Below are 23,756 nucleotides of genomic sequence, written 5' to 3' on the forward strand. Positions count from 1 at the left end.
AATAAAAATGTTGAATTGAATTGGTCCAAATATAGAATTGACAAGGATTCATTAATTAGATCTAATTTTTCAACTCCTTATAAATTAATGTAACCATATTACTAATTAGTCCACAAGAGCTCAAGAGAGATTTCAACATTCAGTAAGGCACCCCATAGATAGTCTACACCTTTGGCATTCTCATGATCTATTGTTCTAGTAACTACCAAAAAATAAAATTAGATTAGTTGCTATGATTTCTTTTTGAAAAGATTTTGCAATTTTTACTTGAGGCACATCTTGTAGGACCGAAAAGGGATGATGAAAACTTAATTTTGAAATCTTAAGTTACAGAAAAATAATCTTTGTTTTTAGAATACTACATTTCTGTTTGATTTAGAGTTGTGTTACTGTTCTGATGATGCTAGGGTGTTATAACCCTATATTTATAGGATCTAAGGATTTGAAGTTTTATTTCATTATTTTAATATCCCCGTTTTAAAAATTACATTGATTTATAAATGTAGCCTGTTTTTTTTCTCTCTCTCCTATTTTTTTCCTGTCTCCCAGTTAGCCAGGCTCATATTTTTGACAACTGAAGACAATTTTACAAACAGAAATTATCACTTCAGTATTGTTTTTAAAAAGTTCCTCCAAATGACTGATTATAGTATCTTTTTAAATGGAATATATGATCCATGATTATTAGAAATAATTATACACATTTTAAATATATGGGCTCTTTAGTTGGAATTATCATACTTCAGGCACTTTTGAGAAGTATTTTTATAGAGAACATGATTTTAGAATAGCAACTGTGTTCTTTGTTCTGCCATATTATACACAAAGCATAATGTATTAAATTATTCTGAGAAAGATTAAGGGAAGAACAGTAAGGAAAGTTTTGAGTTGAAAGTTTTAATGTTTTAACTTTTTTTCTTGAAACATACTCTTCTCCTTAAGCGATGAAAATATTGACTGAACTCCCCCCCCCAAAAAAAAAAAAAAGTAATTAATTTGGGTTATGATTCTCATGTATAACCAGAGGAAAAACCGAACCAATATTAATTTCATGAGAAAATTAAATTATGTAATATGAAACAACTTGGCCCCATTTGTAAGACAAATTTTTTGTGTGTTCGGAGAACCTTGCTTCTTGAGTTCATGTCTTGTGCATAATAAAACCTAACCTGTGCATGACATTTATTTTTTCAATTTATATTGAGTGCCATGTTTTACAGAACATTAGTTGAGTGGGGAAGGCCTGGGCAGATACATTATGTGTTTTTTGTATTCTTCCTTAGATCTCCTGTTCCAATAGTCCAACAGTAACATCAAGCTCTGGTAGCAGTAGTTCCTTGTCTCCTATTGGACCCCTTTGTAGGCAAAGATCATTAGCAAATGGTGGTTTATGTTCAGAATCTACCACATCAGGCGTTTCTTCACCAACTTCTAGCTATCCAAAAGCACCAGGTTTTGAACGAGAGGATCAGGTATGTCAATAAAATGAACATTGACAATAAGTGAAGAAAATATGTTTGCTACTTTTCATATTTTACTTATAATAATGACTTACATTTGATAATTTGCAGAATAATGAAATTTGATTTCAGTCTGTTGGTGTTCAAGTAAGTCTTGGTGATGGGGATAAAAAGCTTAGTCTTGAAAGGTTGTGGACCATACACAACTGTTTCAAAATACACAACCTTTTCAAAATAAAAATTGAAATTTATTTTTAGAAACAGTTGCATTTATAAATACAGAAATACCTTCAAATTAATATAGTAAATTCATTTATATCAGTAATAGCTTGAAAAAATTGAAAAAATATTGGTATAGGTGAGCATTTGACCTCAGGTCAAGATAAACCTCCATCTTTCTATAGTTTTGAGTTGTGGTCCTCTATAATTGAGATGCTGAAAGACACTGGAATTGCATGCTATCCTTAATATAATTTACTCTAATTATTTCTGAGATCTGTTTTACATTATTGAGCAAAGGATTTATTATACAATCCTATGGTTCTTGATTTTTTAATATTATGGATTCCTTTGACACTCTTGAGGCCTATAAACTATCCCTCTCAGAATAACATTCTCAAGTGTGTAAAATAAAATACATACTTACAAGGAAAACTAATTATATTGAAATATAGTTTAAATAAAGAAAAAGTTTGTGAACTTTCAGAACCCCGTACTAAGACTCTTGGTTTTATTGAATCTTTGTATTCTTTCTGTCCAATAGCTATAATTTTCCATCATATTGTCTTTTCTTCCAATCCTTAGAATGGTCTTAGTTATTTAGAGATCTATCCAGGTAGTAGGATCCAGATAAAGATTCTACTCTATAATTGCTTTTTCCTGCAAAATGTACAATTTACATTTTCCTTTAGTATTCTATTAAGTAAAATATGTACAAAGTCCTGAAAAATAGTTAGTATATTATATATTATATATATATATATATATATATATATATATATATATGTATATATATATATATATATATATATATATATATAATAAAAACAAAAAATTTTATTTATATTACCCCAGTACATGTAATAAATAACTTGGGAAAATATTGCCCATGATATGAGCTATACAAGTAACTGAAATTTAGTGAAATTCAGTTGATTTTTTTTTTTTTTTTTTGAAGGGAGCAGGGTAAATATATGGGAAGTTTCATACCTGAATTCCTTTTTTTTTTTGTTGTTCGTTTGTTTTTTTCCCCTATTTAAAAGGAGGAGAGAAAAGCAGTAAATATAATAGCCACTTTGTAATGTTTTTTGAGATAACCTGCATGTCACAGTTTATGCACTGGTGACACTTGTTAGAAACAGCTTAAGATTGTTCTCATAGAACTAATGTTAATCAAACACATACAATTGTTTCACCTAAACAGTAACACAACTATAAACTTTAATTATAAATCTGATATAGGATTGCTTCACTGAACACTTTAGAGTATGAGTATTTTCTTAAATAGCTTATTGCACATTATTTTATTTGCTACTTGTGATTTTAGGGCAAAGAAGACAGCAAGACTTTTAGGTCTTCAATGGGTATATTGAGTTGGGTGTACTTTAAATCATTTTTAATCTTATAAGGTAGAACTAGCATTTAAATGATTGGGGAAAATGCGCAGCCAGGTGGCACATTAGGGTGGAGCACCAGCCCTGAAGTTAGGAGGATCCAATTTCAAATCTGCCCTCAGACACTTAACACTTCTAGCTGTGACCCTGGGAAAGTCACTTAACCCCAATTGCCCTAGCAAAATAAATAAATGATAGGGAAAAGGTTATTAAGTGTACCCAACTAAAAATCCATAGAAGATTTTAAAGTACAACTTTTTATGACTAGAATTAAATTGGAAGTCCTATCTCTGCCCATTTTTCAATAAGGTTAAATGTACATTTTTCTATTTTATTAGTTCTCCAAAGTTGGAGAGATTGGGTGAACAAATAGGTATAATACTAATTTGTTACTATCGCTAACTAGTTAACCTTATCTTAGGTGGAGTTAAGAAATTTGAATCCATTATGCTAATACTAGAACTTGTGGTCAAGAGACACAATATTGAAAGTCATGAAAATAAGATTAAGATTCTTTTTAGGTAGTATTTGAAGAAGTATTTCAGTTTAATGGAACCAAAACATCATTTTGATGATAGAATTTTACATCATTTTGGAGTTATTTGTAGAAGATAGTAGAAGTAAATTCTACTTACTGTAAATTACTTACTGTAAGGATGATGTTCTAAATAATATTTAGTTCTAGTCATTTGGAGATGAGTTCTGTCTGCCATCTTGGAAAAAAAATTGCAGCCAAAAATTGTTTTTCTTACATTTTTTGAAAACCTTTGCTACTCAGAAATATATGTAATATGAAACTTGGAGTTTCAGCATTTGTATAAAAATTTACCCAATCCTTAAAGAACTAACAGTTTTGCCATATGATAAGATTTATGAGAAAAGAACTTTGTGAGAAAAGACCTCACTATCCCTTTTTTTCTCTTCTGTTTGGTTAATATCAACTTCTTCCATAGAAGAGAAATTAGAATATATAGTTAGCTATCAGTTACAAAGATGACCTTTTTCTTTGAGTAGAAGATTTTAGGAACATGTATAAAAAGAGCATAATTTAGAATACTCTTGGTTATTCTTAGTCACTTAGAATAATCATTAATTGGTTCAAAATTTGGCTTCTGATGGGAGAATCAGATTAATAAATTTGATTGAGAAACTTTAGCTATTCAAGTTGGTCACCATCTTTATTTAAACCCGAATGCTAGAGATCAATGGTATTGTTGGACTTTATTTCTGAGGATTTTACAAATATAACTGCACAAATCCCTGAATTTTTGGAAACCCCATCCTCTACCCACATATTGTTTTTTTTTCCCCTTCTGTATGTCCTACATGAACAACTCTTTGTTTGTTCTGTGTGACTGGGTAACTAACCTACCTGACAGTTGCTTATTTTTTTGCATAGTAAAGGAGAAATTGTTGTAGACAGAAAGACTTCATCTACCCTTGGCCAAATTGCTTAACTGATCCTTTTTTCCCCCATAACCTTAGCGAAATGAGATAAAAATGACAAAAAGAATCATTCTTTTCTTTTAATAGAAGAGTTGTATCATCATTTCCCTCTTATTCTAGAGTGTGAGCTTTTTCAATCCAGAAACTGTAGTTTTATATTGTGTGTGGCTGTGCATGAGTATGCCCATGTGTACATCTATGTTCCTCAGTATTTAATGTGTTGCTTTCAAATAAATTTAATATTTATTTACTTTGTATAAGTTGCCAGGTAGGTATTGGGGCTACGAAAATAAATATGGTACAGATTCTGCCTTCAAGATACTAATAGTTTTATGAAAAGAAGGATAAGTACATAAATAACTATGAGTCAAAGAAAAATAACTTTCATTATGTATCTCTGACATTCATGTAGATAGATATTAATGGAGATGTTATCTCCATTTTACAAATGATGAAGCAAAGGCTTGGTGATATTTTTTGACTTTTCCAGAGATCACACAGCTATTAAATATTAGCAGTGGGATTCAAAGAATCTTTGATTTAAAGTCCATACTTATTTTAAGTCTACCATTTAGATATTCTTCTCTGCCCCCTATTATAGACTGTCTTTTAAATTGTAGGCATTTCATAATGAATGAATAAATGCAAGAAGCTTAAGTAGAGTGACTTTATCTCTCTGTACAGTGTATTCTTGAAAGTTTGATGTAAGAATAGATTAAAAAAAACAAAACCCAGGATGCTTTCTCTGTTAATGAAGGGAACATAAGATAATGCTAACAAAATTGTTACTATGGCTATTGAAACATCTTTCAAAAAATATACTACTTGATTGACTTGGAAAGATTATAAATCTTGTTTTAGTAATAAAAATTAGCATGATCTGAATCAGCTTATGTGTTTTTAAGTTGCTTTACAAATTTATCCATATAGAAAGACCAAAGGCCTCACCAAGCCCAATCCACTTCTCCATCTATTCCATTTCTATTCTAAGTAGGTGGAGGAAGACAAAGCACATGCACTTTTTACAAAACTAGGAAAGGAAGAAAATAGAAGAAAACATACAAAAATAACATTAGATGACAAGGAAAGACATTAGTGACAAACCAAAATATCACACAAAATTTAATGATGTGACTGTTCATCATTTATTTTTCATGATTTTTTTCTTAGGGACAGGGAGGACCCTTCAGGAGTTCCAAACTAGGTTAAAAATAGGTAGAATTCTCCCTGAAGTACTATTCCACTTCAGTATTCATTCTTATGGCAAAATTTTTGGTTCTAGGCATATAACTATATGCATGAATACCATTTTTATATGAACTTTATAGTTTTAATATTGATATTTTCCTTCATAGAAGGAGCAGGATGGTGGCCAGACCTCCTCTTGGAAAAATTGCTTACTAGTATGTCTTTTAGAATACCTCCCTCACTATTCTGCTAAATTTTGATTCTTTTGAAATTGCTTTCACAGAATTTCATAAATGTAGAAATGTCATTCTCTGTCTCCTAGCTATCTCTCTAACTTAACTATCTAGCATCATTCATTGGAAAGTATTGTGATATGTGTGTGTGACTATGAACTAGAAATATTTGAATTGAAGACTGACACATACACCTAAATAATTTTCCTGGCTTAGCTGTTATTTTATACATTCAGAACTCAACTTGAGTCAGGAGTTGTAAATATACTTGAAATCAATATCTTTATCTTTTACAACATAAGTATTTCTGTGTTTCAGGCAAAACAGAGAAATTTGCCTACTGAAAATAACCAGAAAATAAGTGAACAAGACAATAAACAGGTACAGTCAATGAGACCAGTATTTTGAATTTATTATCTTTGTGAGTAAAATAAGCTACTGTTATTTTCCTAAAAGTATTGAAGGTACTACAGATTTTCCTTTATTATTCATCCTGAAACTTTATAAATATTCCATCAGTTTGTTGTATAGTGCTTTTATTGTTGTAATCTGATAAAACTTTTTGGTGTCAAGTAGAGTTTTCATATTTTGATAAAGTTTGTACTTTGGAAGTAATAAAAACAGACTCTAAACACAAAGGAAAAACATCTCTTGTGAAATGAAACATTTTGTAGAACTCTGTAAACTTTCCTAGCCATTCTCAAATGATTGCATATTGTATTTCTTTATCTTTGAGTACTTGGACAGTGTGCAGACTCTCATAACTTAATTCCTTCTCAAGTCAGTGGGTCAAAATATTTTTACAACAGAAAGGAATTTTTTTTCAGAATTGTTCAAAGTTCCAAAAAATACTTTTGTCACATTTGTCATTAGTATTCTAGTGTCTTAGTGAATCGCTTCTTTTTCTTAGTAACTATAAAGAAATATGTATATACTTTAGGATTTCTGTAGCAGGTTCTTATAGAACTGAGATATGTCACAGATATTGGCATTTAGAAGCAGTATATTTTCTGCTTCTTGCTAAAGGAGGTCATTTAATAATTTTATTTATGATTCTTTATTATGGGAAAAAAAGAAAAAAAACCCAAATAATCAATAAACTATGGAGATTTAGATATAGTTCAGATGCCTCAGGTTCTTCCCACCCCACCTTGCTCCTTATTCTTTCCTATCAAACCTGTGAGAATAACCACTTAGAACCTTTCTTTTAAACAAATGTTGGGAATGTTTCCCAATGGGATATGAGAAGAAAACTAAAATCAGGCCAATTATATTAAAAAATGGGCTTTTTTAAAGAAATACGTCTGTACAACATGAAAATATTTTAAAAATTAGTTACAGAGAATAATGGAACTTAATAAATACACCATATTTAACATTTTTCAGGTATACATATATGCAATTGATAGAGCTAGAGGAAGAAAAAAGTGTGAAAATTTATATAAAAGGAAAAGACACAGAAGTAGAGAAAACGTTCTAAAGTGGTTAAATTAGTTTTGTTACATTCTGTTTTTTACTTGGGTGGACAGTTATGAGAATTATTGCCTGGGTATTGTTTTTTGGACTGCCAGTTATATAAGTAACCCCCCTTTCATGACTCTGTTACTGATATTTATTCTTAGATGTATAGTAGCACTGTTTTGAATGGGCTAGTCATAAAAGTACCTAAGAATTATTATATTCCAAGTGGCCCAAGTAACAAGGTATTTTGAAATTGACGGGATGAAACTGAACTGAAGACTGGATCTAGCCTGTGAAACAGAGGTTTTTCATTCCTCTCCGTTGGAAGAAACACAGAGAATATTAAAGAACACTAAATTCCTGATTGACAGAGACAGACTTGCAGCATAGTTTTTGGTGATTTGATTGACCTTATTTTAGCCCAGCAATTAGAGACTTTTAAGCTAATTTTTCTATCTTTTTCTGCCCTGTGAATTCTCACATAGGCCTCCAAAAGATCCTAGGTATCATCATAATATAGTTATGTCACCAACAGCATATTGGTTTACTTTAAAATCTTTGCTTTGTGGAAGCCCCAGCCAGATGGCTTTGCTTTAGAGGATGTCTAAGAGAATTTCTTTTTAGGTCTTTCTACTTCTTGGGTCATTAGATACATTGTCTACCAATTACTAATGGAAAGTTTGAGGCTTCTTGAAGAAATAGTCTTTCTTTTATAACTGACCCATTAATAGACAATAATTGCTACATCTTATGTTTTAGGATAGGGTTTTCTGACTGACTTCCTCCAGAGTGGACTTCTCCCCCCCCCCCCCCCCCATTCTAGGGCAAACTAGTTTCAGTTACATTTGTTACAACTGGGAATAATAAGGGCCCAGTTATGATAATATGCCGTAATTCTATTGGTGATTAATATGGTGATTACTCTATATTTCTCCATAGTTGGTTTGGTTCTTGGACTGTGTTGGGACTCAAAAAGGCAGATAATCCCTGCACTATTGCCCAAATTTTAGATTCCTTTTCATTTATGCCTGTATTTCCACCTTTGAACTTGTAATGGGCATGCAATATCTTTTGCAAATGATGAGCTTAAGTGAAAAAAGAAGTAATATATTGTTTGGGACTGCTTTCAGGTTAGTTCTTCATTCTTTTCTTTTTAATATTTGAAAGGAGGCTCCTTTCTAGTTTGAGACAGTACTGGATAGAATATATTAATCCTTCTGTAAGTCTTAGCACATTCAGGCAGTGCTAAATTATTGCTGTGGTCACTTTTTGAGAAGAAATTGCTTAGAATATTTATTCCTCAAGAGTTTTTTACCTTTTTGTTGAATTATCACAAATTTTTCCAAGATGCCCACCATTTTCTTACAATAAAGTCCATTTTCCCTCTTATTAGCTATTAAGAAGTATGTCATTTAAGAAGAGTTGAACAATTTTTCTATTAAACAAAATAGGTGCAAACATAAGTTTCCTAATATTGGAAAAATTAAGTTTGGCCACATATTTAGACTATGTTTCCTTTATAGGTTAGCATCTATAAGTTGTCATATACTGAGATTGTCCAGATTTTGTAGCAGTTGATAGGAAAACCCCATAATTAATTAATTAATTGTGACATAGTACTATATATCCAAAGCCTATAGTTGAACACTATTGGTTACTTACAAGGTAAGTACCACTTGAGTACCTTGGAGAGGTGAATCTTTTGCCCAGTAATACTTGTATGCTTGAAGGTTGAACTCTTTGGTTATACCATGCAATCAAGAGTCTTTCCACATTTTCTATGTAGATATACCAGATTTGGAAATATACTGGAAAGTTTGCTATTGAAAGCATAATGAATAATATATTAGAAGGATTTGAAAAACTATAACTTGGGCAAAAAAATCCACTTGAATTCTGCCATATCAAATAGTCTTCACAAAATTAGAACAGGTAGTGGTTGGCTTATAATGAGTTTCAGTTGGCTTAATTACAAATAATTATTGGGGTTTTCTCTTTTTCTGTTTTATTTTTTTTACTTCTCACTGGCAGGGAGGGATTCCACAGTTTGTCTGTGGACCATTCTGTAGAGGGAAGATTTGGTATCATTATATTAATTAAATGAGGATGATGGTAAACTTGGAGAAGCCATCAAGAAATGAGATAAGTAATTGAACTCTTATTGAGAATCAGAAATATTAGTTGACCGGAAAAATGTACCTTTTGATATTTAAAGCAATAAAATATAGTTTGATACTTGTTGATAATCATACCATAATCTCCTTTGAAGGAAAGTTAATGTATCTAACTGAGCAACATGCCCATACATAGTATTTCTAAGCAAATATTAATTCATTCTAATTCATAGTTATTCGTGCCACTTCTCTACAGTTTTGTTCATTTTAATTCTTGGTTAAGCTTGCCACACTCTTTTTCAGTTGAGGTGTGTCCCCCCTCTCCACTCCTGCCTTAGTTTGCTCATTCAGCAAACTTTTATTGAATATCTGCAATATGAACGCTCTCGGCTAGGCACTAAATACTCAGTTTATTATTGTTATTATTATTCAATTATTTTATTATTTTTATAAATATGTTTATATATTATATTTATAACATGACACGTGACAAATATTTATTTATTTTTATGCTTTGTGGTATTTATTATTTTTAGTTTATTATTTAGTGCAGGTACTAACTTACAGAAATCTCTGACACAAGAGGAAATATGGGAAGTGGCTGTAGGGAGTTCCTACTTATGTCTTAAGTCTGTACCATATTCTGACTCTAAACTTAAAGCTCTCCAAACCCTTGGACTAACCTTAGTCAAAATTTAACCACTTTGAATAATCAGGAGTCAGCTTAGGATCAAGGAACAAAGTGCCTCACAGTCAAACCACATTTTTTTTTTTCAAAAAGACAAATAGAATGCATGCATGTAAAATGAGAGGGTTTGACTAGATAACTTCAAAGATCTAACAGATTTTACATTTTAGCATTCTTTGGGTATTGAAAAGATATTCTGCCCAGTTGTAAAGCCCATAATTAAAGATTCTTTAAGGCAAGAAAGTTGTTTCCTAAATTATTAGAAGTCAGAAAGTGGCTATAAGCCTCCAGCAACCTGGTATTTTTGGCCTTGTGAAGAAATCTTCACAGTGATGGTACTTTCTTTTAAATAGCCATCTTCTTGGAGTAGAATGATAAATAGTCGGGAAATGACTGCTGAGCATTAACTCATTTATTTGAGTAGTAGTTGTAAATGCTGTATGTAGTGAGATCTATAAATAAAGCTCATCCAGTTTTTTGCATTTCTTTCTAGAGTATAAGATTTTGGGAAGATAATTTAAGTCATGTGTTAGAGTGATTAATATTTTAGGTCATACACTTTCTAATTAAGCTTTTACATAATGTTTGTTAAAAGAGCATCAAAATACTTCACATTGTGACATAGAATTCTGAGGTATTTCCATCCCCTGACTTCATCCCCAAATGATTTGTTTGAAAGGAAAAACAGGAAAGGAATAAGATAATAATTAAGTTTTAGAAAATATTGCTAGGTGGAATAGTTTCATTTAACCTTTCCCATATTTGGTATAACTTTCATGGATATGTAGTTTATTTAAAATTATTAGTTTTTTTTTTCTTTTGATAATGACATCAGCAATAAAATTATTGCCTCAGAAAACTATTTTGATCAAGTGAATAATTTGAAAGTGACACAGGAAAAGTCATTTTTATTTAAATATTTATGGATAGGGAATCATATGGTAACAGATATGTCATTGTTTTACAGATAGAAACTATTCTGTGCTTTTTAGTGATCTATTTCTGATTTAATAAAAATCTGTTAAAGGTGTTTTCTAATTCCCTTTCCAAAGTATTACTTTTTTAGTTTTGAGAATTTCTTTGTTCTTTCAGCTATGTTTGAGAGAAGCTAATATTTTTAAATCCTTTTTTTCTTTGAATTGAAATTGTGCTAGTATATGTCCATTATTGTGTAATAAGATTTACCTTGGCCCTTTCTCATTTATTAAAGATAATTTTAATTTGTCCAAATTTTCACTTTCCTGAGATAACTGAAGAATGAACTTTTTTTGGTCCCCTCTGAGGAAAGTAAGAAAATAATATTATCATTCTCAGAATTTATAGATGATTTACTGTGTCTTCTTATACACACACAACAGAAGTAGACTTCCAAACACACATTTCCAAGAAGTTGGAAAGATCTTTAAATCTTTGTTGGGTTTTGTTTTGTTTTAGTCAGGAATAATGAAGCTACGATGGGATTTTTTGTCTTAAGATATGTATAGGCAGGCATGCAGGAAAATACTTAAATGCTTATTGAATGTCTTCCCCCCATTGTTACCACATCTATTTTCACCAGCTAAATTCACTATGTTTGTTTATGCTGGCATGTGCCTGTTTCTTAAAAGTAACTTTCTGGGGGGGAAACTTTTTTTTAAAGTAATTTTTTGGGGAAAATCAGATTATGTCTGTCAAATCTGGAAGGTTGCACATTTGGTAATGCTTTTTAGCAATAAGTAGCTTATGATTTTGGTTGTCATATTTGTCACATATTAGACATTTTAAAACATCATTTGAAACAGTTGGAAAAGTTAACTTTCCTTGATCCTTTGGTTTGGAACAGAATACACACAAACACATGAAATACATAACACCTCCAAAATTTGCTTAATTATTCCACATCCTCTCCCAGTTAATTGTATTTTATGTCACTTTAATATTTTTCTGTCAAAAAATACATTTGCTTATTTTATTTATATATTTTTAAACAGAACCACCTCAGTGTGTTTGCAGTGGTTAACCCACTTGCTTCAAGTATAACCTCCAGTATAACTTCTAGTCTGGCTTCCAGTATTGGATCAGGTAGTTCATCCCCTACAACTCTATCAGCTATCAATGCCAAAGCTCTCCCGTTCTACCCTCCGAGTAATACAGTTGAATCAGTAATAGGTAAGTCTAAGTGTTTCCTCTTTTTTTCCTTTTTGCATTTATGTTAAAGCGTTTCAGGATTATTCTCTTTTGATAAATATTCTGGAAATGCTCACTGAAAAATAATTTGCATTTTTTATATCTGTTGATTTTAATCACATGTAGTTAAAAGAAGTACTTGGCTTAACCTCACCATAAGGTTAAAAAATGTATTTCTATCACCATTTAGTCCTTTTAAGTCTTCCCTCTAATCTAGTCCCTCCAAACTATAAGGGTCATATTAGACAATAGATGAATAAGTTCATAACTGCTAAATTTATGTGATTTTAGTGTAGTTCATTTATGATCATAAATCTTAAAAGTATCAAACTGACCTGTATATAATTAACTGAAGGAAATTCCTTTGGCCTAGAGAGAGTGATTCAATGTATAGTAAATAGTCGTTTCCAGCACTTTCAAATTCTCTAGTCCCAGATTTTCACTGAGGTAGAGAAGAGTGATAGTAGGACAGGGAAAGAGATGAAAGTGTCTAAAGATCAGTTTATACTGGAAGTTAACCTGGCAGAGATTGGCCTTGACACTTCCTTGGCCAGATTTGGTCCTACGCTGAAACTTATGTTGAAACCTATGTTCACCTTGTCTGTATCTTTAACTTCTCCTGAATATTTTCTTATCCAAGATTTGAAAATTAGAATCACTACCCTCCTTCTCTATGAATAGGTCTACCAGTAGAACTAAGTCTAGTGGCAAGTAGTTTTTGCATTTGTTATTTTTATAAGGAAGAAACTATGGTTGGGATATTTCCTGTCAATAAATTTAAAATTAAAACTTGAAATTTTTCATACCTAGAAATGTGGAAACTGAACACTTCTATCCCATAGTAGTATGTCCTTGTATTTGCGTTACAATTTAAAGAACTCTTCAGCTTTATATAATCCTAACAAAAGTCTAATATTGCCTTGATTTCACAAAGGAAGAAACTGCAGTAAGTGAGAGAGCCAGAACTAAGACCCAAATTCTCTTTGATCCTATCTTAGTTATTTTCACTGTAAAATTATATTTCCCTTCTTACACCAGTCTGTCTATAGTAGGAGCTAAGCTGATGAACCATTAATTCATTTAACACATTTTAAGTACCTATATTATATAGGTGCATTATTCTAGTTGGTAGAAGTGCAAAGGTAATTAAAATAAAATAGTAATACTTTTTTCATATGTATATTTCATTATATTATCTGAGTATTCAGATTGGTGACTTTGAAAATATAGAATATCAGCTCACTGAAATCTTTCATAATCGTAAACTTTTCCATTCTAAAGTATACAGATCATAGATTATTTTAAAATAGCCCTTTTGTTGAATATATTTTGCCCACTATGGATTAGTGACTTTTAAAAAGATTAGTTGAAAATCAGTTGAATGCCAGATTACATGTTAGGAACATGTCTACAGTACTTAAATTTTTTCAGCATTGCTTTATTCTTAGATGGCAGAGGGCATTCACATTCTAATAACATGCTTTCTTCTAATGTATCATATTTTCTAGAACGTGCTTTTAAAGCTGTTTTGTAAACTATGAGTTGTTTCCACTATGCTTTACTCTTAAAAATTTTTGTTAAAATAGTTGGGCATAACTGGTTTAAAATAATTATTTTATTGGATCATTTTGGTTTTATTTTTTAAAAATATGTTATAAAGAACTACAAGTTTTATTTAGGGAGGGATCATGGAGAGATCTTTAGATATTTGTTTCTCCATGGTCACCTGACTGTTCGCTAAGTCTTTGTTTGGAAAATGATACTCAAGCTATCCTATTTTCATTTGGTACTCCATTGAGAATCAAGAATGTTATAACTACATGTGCAAATTCCTCTGAGAAGAATAGTAGCACATTGAATTTCCTTTTTAAAACTTAGAACCTTCTCATGTATGCTATTTTTATTCTCATGGGAAAGTTGTAAATTTCATGTTTTTCAATAAACATCATTGCTTAAAACCAAAATTTTAAGCAAATGAAGGACAGCTTATCTTTGTCATTTGTATTTGAAATTGAGAGGAAAAGGATAGTGCTGATTAAAGAAACTTGTATGAAGTTTATATGAAAATTCAGCTCTTTGTAGGTCATAATCTTAAATGGAGGAATGTTGTGTGAAAAACCTTTGATCTTAATAATTCTGACCCATCTGACGACTCTTGTAGGACAGAATATTTATATACAGTACATCTAAATAAAAGCAAATCCGTGACCTGGGAAAATCTGCATTTTTCCCTTGACTTTGTTTTTAAGAAGTCAGGACAAAAAACTGTATCCGGGAGTATAATTAATCACTGTGTTTTCAAAAGGTCCGTTATTCATTTACATAAAGATCTTGTGTGGAGTCTCTTTTGACAACTAATTTAATTGTAAAATAGGAGTAGAGTTGTGCAAGTTTTACAGCTCATGTGAAATAAAAGTTTACTTCATATTTCATATTATAACTGGTTTGTTATTTGAAATTGCCTACATTTTCATTTTTTCAATAAGGTTTTCATGATTTCATGATTCAACATCTCTCCTCCAGAGATATATATACACACTTAATCAATCCTATATATTTTACTAATTAAGTTCATAAGATTTTAAATTGTAAGAATTTAATTTTAGAATTGGAAGGAGCCATCATGTCCATCCTCCTTAATTTAGAGATGAGGTTATTGAAGCTCAGAGGGTTTTATGACTTGCCCATATTAGTAGGCCCAGCTGAAACTCTCCTTGAGAGTTCATTCATTTATCTTCTCTGTTCATTCATCTGTAGCACTATATCCCTATCCCCTTTGATAAAGATCATATCCTTTTTTTGTATATCCTCAATATCCATGCGCCTTTGTGCATAACAGCAACTAAAAATTTGGAATATGCATTACTTTATCTTTATCATTCCGAATCATCATTTGGTTTTAAAACCAATTCCAGCTCAAGCAATTTTATTTGGTCTCTTTGAGGTTGTCTTTTAATAGATATAGATATTTTATTGTTTGAGAAAAATAACTTTTTTCCTCCTCCCCAAGAAGAATAAAGTTTAGTAATTCTATTTAGCCTGGTTTTTTATTTTTTTTAAAGAATATTTCCTTTAAAGTTCAAAAAATGCTTCCATATAGTTTTATCTAGAAAATGCTAATGACAATTTAAAAAGAGCTAACACATATAAGTTGAAATTTAAGATGTTATAAAGGAGCCTGATTTTCTGTTCTGTTAACTAATAAACTTTTCCTCATATTTTACACACATACCGCAAAAATATAGCCTAGAAAGCATAAAATAGGAGGCATTTCCAAACTTCAATTTGCATTTCTTTGTATAGATGCATCTGAGGATCACTTGTTAAATTTATTTTCCTATGCTGTGTTTTTAAACAAATTGTTGAATAAAATGCCAACATAATAATTTGCAAAGTTCATTAGTAGAAAAAAAATTAAATGCTGAAGTTTTTAATCCATTTCTAACTTGTAGTTATTGTTAAGTGCACCAAACTAATGTACAAAATATATTGTAAAATAGTCAGATTTTGAAGTGACATGAAAAGCACTATATACAATTGGCCAACGGCCTGCTCTATGGTGAATACAGAATTGAGAAGATGAGAGGGCCAGTGTAAAGAATGATGGTTAAAGCCTATTCCATGAGTAAATACCTGTATTGATTCTTCATTGACAGTTAGTAGAGTAGGACAGAGTTCAAATTGTTGTATAGAAGATAGATTTAGATGAATGTACATTATTGATAAGGAACCCAGAGTTGGAATTGAAGAAAGATTTGGAATGGAGTTCTTCAGACAGAAAACAATACAGTAAAACTGACTCATAATTGCCAGAAAGATTTTATCAAAGGAAAAAATACTGAGGAAATGAGCTTAGTATTCTTCCCAGGGAGATGAAGTCCTCGTAAGAGAAAGATGTTGTTCAAAAGAAAAAGGTAACTTTAAAAGTAGAGTAGGAAAATTGTGGGCAGCTAGGTGGATAGAGTATCAGGCCTGGCATCAAGAAGATCTGGGTTCATATCTGGCCTCAAATATTTATTAGCTGTGTGGCCCTGGACAAGTCACACTAATTTCTGTTAACCTGAACAGTCCAGTGTCTGCTAAGAGTCAAATATAACCGAAATGACTCCACAACAGGCAAACCAATTGCAGTCTTAATGCAGGTTCAATGATTGAGGTATCTAAATTAGAGGAGAGGGGACAGAACAAATGAGAATAAATACTGTCAAAGTTCAAAATAAAAGGTATGGAAAACCAGAATTAGAGTAGTGTATAGTCTTAGGAATCATGTGTGAAGATGTGGAAGTACATACATAGTCAAGGTAATGTTTCCTCTGCTGTGGAATGTGTAATTGAGATAAATTGTTATTATTAATAGCTACCTATTAATTTGTGATCCTGGCTTTTCTTCTAATTTCTGTTTAGAGTCCCAGCTCTATCTAAAGTCAGTTTGTTTCTGAAAGACTTGGCAGGTTAATAAGATCAGCTCTCAGGGAATATTTTCCTCAGTCTTGGATGGACCCCCACCCAAATAGGAGACATAATTTCTGTTTAGAGTATAAACAAAATCCAGTCTGGGGGAGTCCTTACACTCAAAGAAGGAACCCTTGTCCTTTGTCCTTCCATTAGACAAGAGCTTCTGTTTTACAGGGGGCTATGAGTAGCATACAGCTTAGATACAGATAAATAAGTGAGTAATTTGAGGAGGGAGAGAGCAATTAACAATCAGGTAAATTAGAGAAAGCTTCTCAAAGGAAGTGTCAACTGAGTAAAAACCTGAACCATTTTACAAATTTGATTTTCATTGAAAACAATTGTGGCAGCTAGAAATTTAGGCTATAAATTCCATTGTAAAGAAGGAAGCTGACTTGCTCCCTGGAATGATGTTGTAAGTTTGGATAACTCTTTGTGTAATTGCAAGAGCTCTAAACTAAAGGAGTGAAATATTGATTCTTGCCCTTATGAAAATGATAAAAATTCCCAAAGGTTCTCTACTTTTTTGGGAATATTACATACTATCTCAAATTAGCTCTATCTTACACCAATAGAACTTATACCACATAGACCATACACCCATAGAACTGCCAAAAAATTTAGGAATTCTCTTGCTGTGGTCCTCATTAGTTCTAGGAAACCTTAATTAAAATGTAATAAACTTAGAGATTTAAGTTTTTAATAACATCTCTTTTATTTTCATGTTCCAGTATGGAAAAAAGATAGAATCTCAAGTCAAAAAATCTGATCTCAAATCTTGGCTCTGACATTTACTTATTTGTGTGACTTTGGTCAATTAACTTAACCTCTTGGTGTTGGTTTCCTCATATGTAAAATTATGATGTTGGATTAGATGGCCATCTAATTTATCATTTTATTTTATTAGTCTTCTCTAATTTCATTTCTTTTTGTTTATTCTAAACTTTACAAACACTAAATAAGATGGGCATTTTTATATACAAAATAGAACAGAAAAAAAAATTGTACAGGAACCTGCAAATGTTTGCTTTTCATGTAAAGTAAATAATAAATTCAGTAGGTTATTTTCAAAACTTTCCAATTTGTTTCTGGTGTTCTTATTTATCTTTTGTTCTATTCTATGCATTTTAAAATGTGCTTTAATGGCTCTTGATATTTTCTTACCCCTCCCCCTCTTTTGGCACACTTTTACTAAATCTTTTCCTTCACTCTTCCACCTTCTACACACACTCCTTTCCATTGAAAGGAAGAAAAAGGGGAAGCTAGTTGGCGCAGTGGATAGAGCACCAGCCCTGAATTCAGGAGGACCGGAGTTCAAATATGGTCTCAGACACTTAACAGTTCCTAGCTGTGTGACCCTGGGCAAGTCACTTAACCCTAGCCTCAGGGGGAAAAAAGAAAAAAGAAAGAAAGGAAGAAAAAATGCAGTTCCTCTTTCAAATATGTATTATGATCAAACAAAACAAATTTCTATATCATCACGTTATCCATAACCAAATATAATGTTTCATTCTGCATCTTGAGTTCGTCACTTTTTTGTTCTCCAGAATAAAAGATTGGTCATTATATTGATCATAGTTCTTAAAAGTCCTTTTTGCCTGTTTTTCTTTGCTATGTTAATGTTTATTGTTTATATTATCCTCTACGTTTTGCTCATTTTACTCTGCATTGGTTTATACAAGTTTTCCTGAGTTTATCTGAAACCATTCCTTTCACCATTTCTTAAAAGTCAGTTATATTCCATTGTTTCATATGGCATACTCTTTTCAGTCATTTCCCAGTTGGTGAGCATCCTTTAGTTCCAGTTCTTTGTCATTTCAAAAAGAGCCATGATATAGGTTTATAAAAATATAGCTTTTATGGAATTATGAAATCACAGGGTTCCTCCTTTTACTTATTAAACCTACTGGTTTGGTTGACCAAAGTCAAGTCAACAAAATTTTTTTAAAGTTAGTACTATATAAAGTTAGTCCCAAAGTAAACCTCTGTCAACTAAATTACTATTACCTTATAAGTGGTATAACCAGGTAAAGTCTCCAATTTCTCATCTGTAAAATAGGGGTAATATAATAATCTTAGTATATACCACACAGATACCTTAATATCTATCTGTTATAGGGCTTCATGTATGTAAAGTTATTTGTAGACTTAAATATACATATGAAACAACTAGAGGATAATGTAAAGTAACAAAATATATTCTAAAGTGCTGGTGTAATAGAAATTCAAAGAAAAATGTTGGTGTGGCCTTCAGTAGTTTGGAAAGACTATAAGAATTAGAACTTAGCCAGGGTTTTTTAAAATAATACAGAATTTGGTTTAGTAGAAACAAGAATTTGAATTGGCAAATAAAGTTGACTAGATGGGACCAATTGACAGTAGCACTTAACCAGATTGAAGAATATGGAGTTGATAGAGCACTTCTATAAATTTATAAGGAAGAGATGATAAAAGAAATATTTAGGAAGAGCAGTGGTACATAAGACACATCTAATTTTCTTCCTTTTGTTATTATTCTTTCTGTCTCATATTTATTCTCTTTGGGAGGTCATATGTTTCATGACCTTCAGCTGTTAATTATTCTTACATCCAGGGGTCTAATAGTATATAAAACTTCACTTCTCTGACCTCATTTGTTTAAGCTATAAAATAAGGGCTTTGGACTATGATATCAGGGTCTTTATAACTAATATTTTCATTTGTTTTTCATCATATTAGTGACAGACATTCAAGTAGAAAAGACCTTTAGGCAATTGAAAATATAGAATTTGAACTTAGTTGATAAATTAGAGATGGCAGTTACTTAATATATCAGTTCAAATGTTATGGTTGAAGTTAGGATGGTGGATGAGTAGCACTTCAGTAATAGAAGACCACATACACAATTTAAAGAAAGAGCCAAAGAAGGTAGTGATGGTAAAATCCTAGGAAAGTAAAATGTCATAAAAACCAAAGAAACAGTCTCAAGAAGTCTAAGTTAATGTCACCAATGTCATAATGCAACACTAACAATCAATAGGATTTAAATAAGGATTTTAAATTTTTTTTCTAGAAAAGGGTTATCCATCTTAGAACACAGTGGAATGATAGAGGTAGGAGTCAAAATGTTTCGGGATCTAGGAGAGCATAAATAGTTAGGCACTGCAAATAATATATATATGAGCCATTTGAGGAGTGGGTAAAGCAGTAGAGTGGTAGGTGACAAACATAGAGGAAAGATTAAAAGCTGTCAAGGGAAGAATTTTTTAGGATTCTGACAACCCAAGATTATTTGAAGACTGAACAAAGATTATTTGAAGACTGAACAAAAGAAGTCAGTGCAGAAGGAATTTATATTCCTCTGGATAATCTTCAATTCAGAGTAGCTCATACTTTTCTTGTGAAAATGTAGCTTGTATATATTGGATAAGCATTTGATTCTAATTGAATATTGTAATACTATTTTAGTACTTGAAAGATTTGTAATTTTATAAATATGGATATCCTGTCTTTTGATATATTGTAATGCCTCTACAATTTTGTAGCTGAAAACTTTCACAATTACCTAGTGCTTTTCATAAATTAAAGTCTCTTGAAACTCATAAAAGTCTTATGAGGCAAATGCTATTATTATATCCATTTATAATAGATTAAAAAACAGGTTGAAAAGAGGGTAAGGGATCTGAACCAGAATCACAAGGCTAATAAGTGTCTGAGATAGAATTCAAACCTGGGTCTTATGTTGATTGACTATTCCAAGAATTATTATGGTCAAGAATTCATCACCCTTTTGCCAACATATTAAGAAGCCTCTCTGAACTTGCTAAGCCAGACAATTGGTACAATCTTTCACTGGACTCCTTGAAGATTTTCCAGTTCAGTAGAATCTTCCAGAGTCTGCACTCTTCTGGCATGTCCTTCCAGAACTTTAGGGTATCAAAAGGTGACTTGAATGAAAAGTGGGAGAAAAAAAAAAGAAATAAAAAGGGAACTGATTATTTTCAAAATGACAAGATTCAGTAGGAACCTGTAATTGGAATTTGCAATTGAGTCTATTAAAATGCCCCCCAAAATTGGTATTCTTTTGAATGTATTTATCTACCTGACATAAATCACATAATTTTTGTTTGAATATTGTCTTTATTGCTTTATGAATAATATGCTGTTGTGTCTCAGAGTTAATATGGTAGATTCTCTCAGAATGAGCCATGTATAAAACTTCCATGATGCAACCAGTGTATTTGAATTCATTGGCAGAGGATTCTGCCTCCAGTCATGTGATCAGAGGTTGCTGTGATTAGCTGGTACGTTTGCAGGATTCTATGTTTAAATTGGTGTGTAGAGGAGGAGGAGAGGCTGCAGACAGTGAGTCAGCAGTTAGGGCTGGTAAGCTTTCTTAATTTCTTTTAACAAACTAATTCAAAGATTTTATCAAGTAAATGTTTTTGTAATGTAATTTGCCCTCAGTAATCTGCTATGCTAATTTATAATATGCTATTGAATATCATATTAATTTTAAAATATACTTAGAAGGTGGATTTTTTTTCAATGTTCAGAGATTTTTTTTTTTCCTAATTGAAACCTTGTGGAAGATCTGACTTGGTTATTTTAATTTTAAAATGTATAAAGAAGGCAAGTCTGAACTCGATATGCTCAATTGCAATCTATAGATTGAAACATTGCTATGGTATTAGCAAACAATTATGCTCAAGCTGTACATCTCAATATTAATTTAATAAGATAGTAAGTCTAAAGATAACACTTTAAATATCAGAGTAACAGAGCAGTTTTTAAATAGTTTTGTTTCAGTATGAAGCCTTTTTCAATTTTATTTAGAGACAAAAAGTCAAACTTCATAAGGTCTCTTATTTTAAAAATAAACTGTTAATGTGTCCCTATTATGAAGTTGCCTAATTTCTGTGGTTTCTATGAATAGAATTGATCTAGATAAGGTAGCCATAAGATTTTGTTCCTTTCTGCTGCCATAACAGCATTTACATTAACTGACAAAGGTCTTACTCCTTGCTTGTCAGAATTATGTTGCTAAGAGTTGTTTAGAGCAGTACTTAGCCTGAGTGTATTAGTGCAATAGAAACAAAGAACTGTATGTATACTGTTTAGTGCTTGCATATTTCTGGGAGGACTAGGACACTGTACTTACTTATATAGGGTTTGTGCTCAGTTCCAGGTTGACCACTTATATGCATAGTTTGGCTTTGGAGACTAAAACAAAATATCTTATTGTTGATATATTTTAAGTAAATGCTTCTTCTTTTCTCTAAGGTATTTTGGAGATTGGAGTTCTTCTTCCTTTTGGGTTGATTCAGAAATTATTCTTTTAAAGATAAAATGAAAATGTTGATTTCAGATGGCTATAAACTGTTGTACAATTTAAACAGATTTGAATAGCTAAGTTGTTAACATTTGACAAACTCTGATGAACTGTTTAGCATTTATGCTTGAAGTTTGTGTTTGTATAATGTAATGATGTGAAAGGTTTCCATGAGGCTGACTTAGATATGAAGTGCTTGGACTACAACTAGATAAATTGCAAGAAAGAGAGATTACAAACATTTATGTTCTTTTTCATAAAATACTTCCTTCTCCACAGCAATCTTTTATGCTTTCAGATATTGTCAGCTTCACCTGTTTCTGTTGAATTTGTGTCCTCCAGAGTGCCCCATGGCCCCCCATGGATTCCACTGAAATTTAGGATTGTTTGGCAAGCTAGCCACACACCTCCAGGTAACAGTGTGTGCCAGCTGTATTACTCAGCACTTCCTGGCTGGTTTTCATTAATGTTGAAAAGGGTTTCCTGATTATTTTTCAAAATTTTTATAGTTTTGATGTTATTTTGATTCCTAAGACTTTCTTTTATGCATGGTTTCATCTGTTCTGGAAGATTATATTTTTACAATTGAATAGCCTTGCAGTTTAATAAATTTATTTAATAAAATACGAGACAGTTTGAGTTCTATTCATTAGAAAAAAATGAAGTCTAATAAAAATTCAGTTCATTTCAAGAAGAATTTGTTAATTGTCTTTGGTGTAAGAGGAAGTATTTGAGATACTAGGGATACACAAACCAAAATGGAAATAGCCTCTGCCCTCAAGGAACTCATATTCTATTGGTAGGAGGGAAAAAAAGTATATACAAAGAAATGTAAATTTAAAATGTGAACATAAAGTAATTTGGGGGAGAGATAACATATATGCCCTAACATATATGCCTCTTTCGGTTCCAGTGCCTTTTATAATTCCAGAATTTTCATTAATTCCTCATTAAGCTTGACACAAAGACTGACCATCAAATGAGATTCACCATTACAATAAAGTCGAAATAGAAATTGAACTAATAAACAATCCAAATTGGAGGCTGTCCAATGCACAGCCTTACCTTGGGAAGTTGCACAAATAGCATGTGCTTATACATCAAAAAACACAAATTTGTATGCCTCTATTTCAGAAGCTAGTGTTGCTGTATTATTTAATCATAGCTAAAAACCCAGATGAAGGACTTAAAGTTCTTTTTTTATTGTCATCTATTATTATTTCCCCCCCCCCCCCTGAGGCTGGGGTTAAGTGACTTGCCCAGGGTCACCCAGCTAGGAAGTGTTAAGTGTCTGAGATCAAATTTGAACTCAGGTCCTCCTGAATTCAAGGCTAGTGCTCTACCCACTGCACCACCTAGCTGCCCCTGTCATCTATTATTCTTCATTGGCCACTGTGACCCTGCCTCAGATGAGTAGGTGAGGTGTTGACCTGGTTCCTGTGTGGTTTCCTTGTGCTCTTGAAATATTTAATCAGCCAGCATATTCTGTTACCTGCCTTCCAGACTTCAGAAACTATGGGTATATACACAATATTAGTCTTTTACTTTTTCCTTAAAGGCATTATTCTATCCACTTTATGATTTCTGTCCTCCTCCTGTTTTAAGATGATCATATGGCAATTAC

The 23,756-nt window shown here is 31.8% G+C and overlaps 1 protein-coding gene across 13 annotated transcripts in view; it reads left to right on the forward strand.

Annotated features, from left to right (window-relative positions):
- Positions 1–23,756, forward strand: part of UNKL (unk like zinc finger) — a 129,384-nt gene that overhangs the window by 79,019 nt on the left and 26,609 nt on the right. For 7 of the 13 annotated variants that reach the window (XM_074279659.1, XM_074279661.1, XM_074279662.1 and 4 more), the window contains 3 exons: positions 1,284–1,472; positions 6,259–6,321; positions 12,174–12,351. In XM_074279659.1, coding sequence (XP_074135760.1) covers positions 1,284–1,472; positions 6,259–6,321; positions 12,174–12,351 — 430 coding nt within the window. Of the gene's footprint in view, positions 1–1,283; positions 1,473–6,258; positions 6,322–12,173; positions 12,352–12,414; positions 21,187–21,306; positions 22,546–23,756 lie in introns of those variants that run through there. The other 6 variants (XM_074279669.1, XM_074279670.1, XM_074279663.1 and 3 more) reach the window with 5 other exon arrangements.

The sequence above is a fragment of the Sminthopsis crassicaudata genome, chromosome 1 (genome assembly GCF_048593235.1).
Source record: "Sminthopsis crassicaudata isolate SCR6 chromosome 1, ASM4859323v1, whole genome shotgun sequence".
Taxonomy (NCBI): Eukaryota; Metazoa; Chordata; class Mammalia; order Dasyuromorphia; family Dasyuridae; genus Sminthopsis; species Sminthopsis crassicaudata.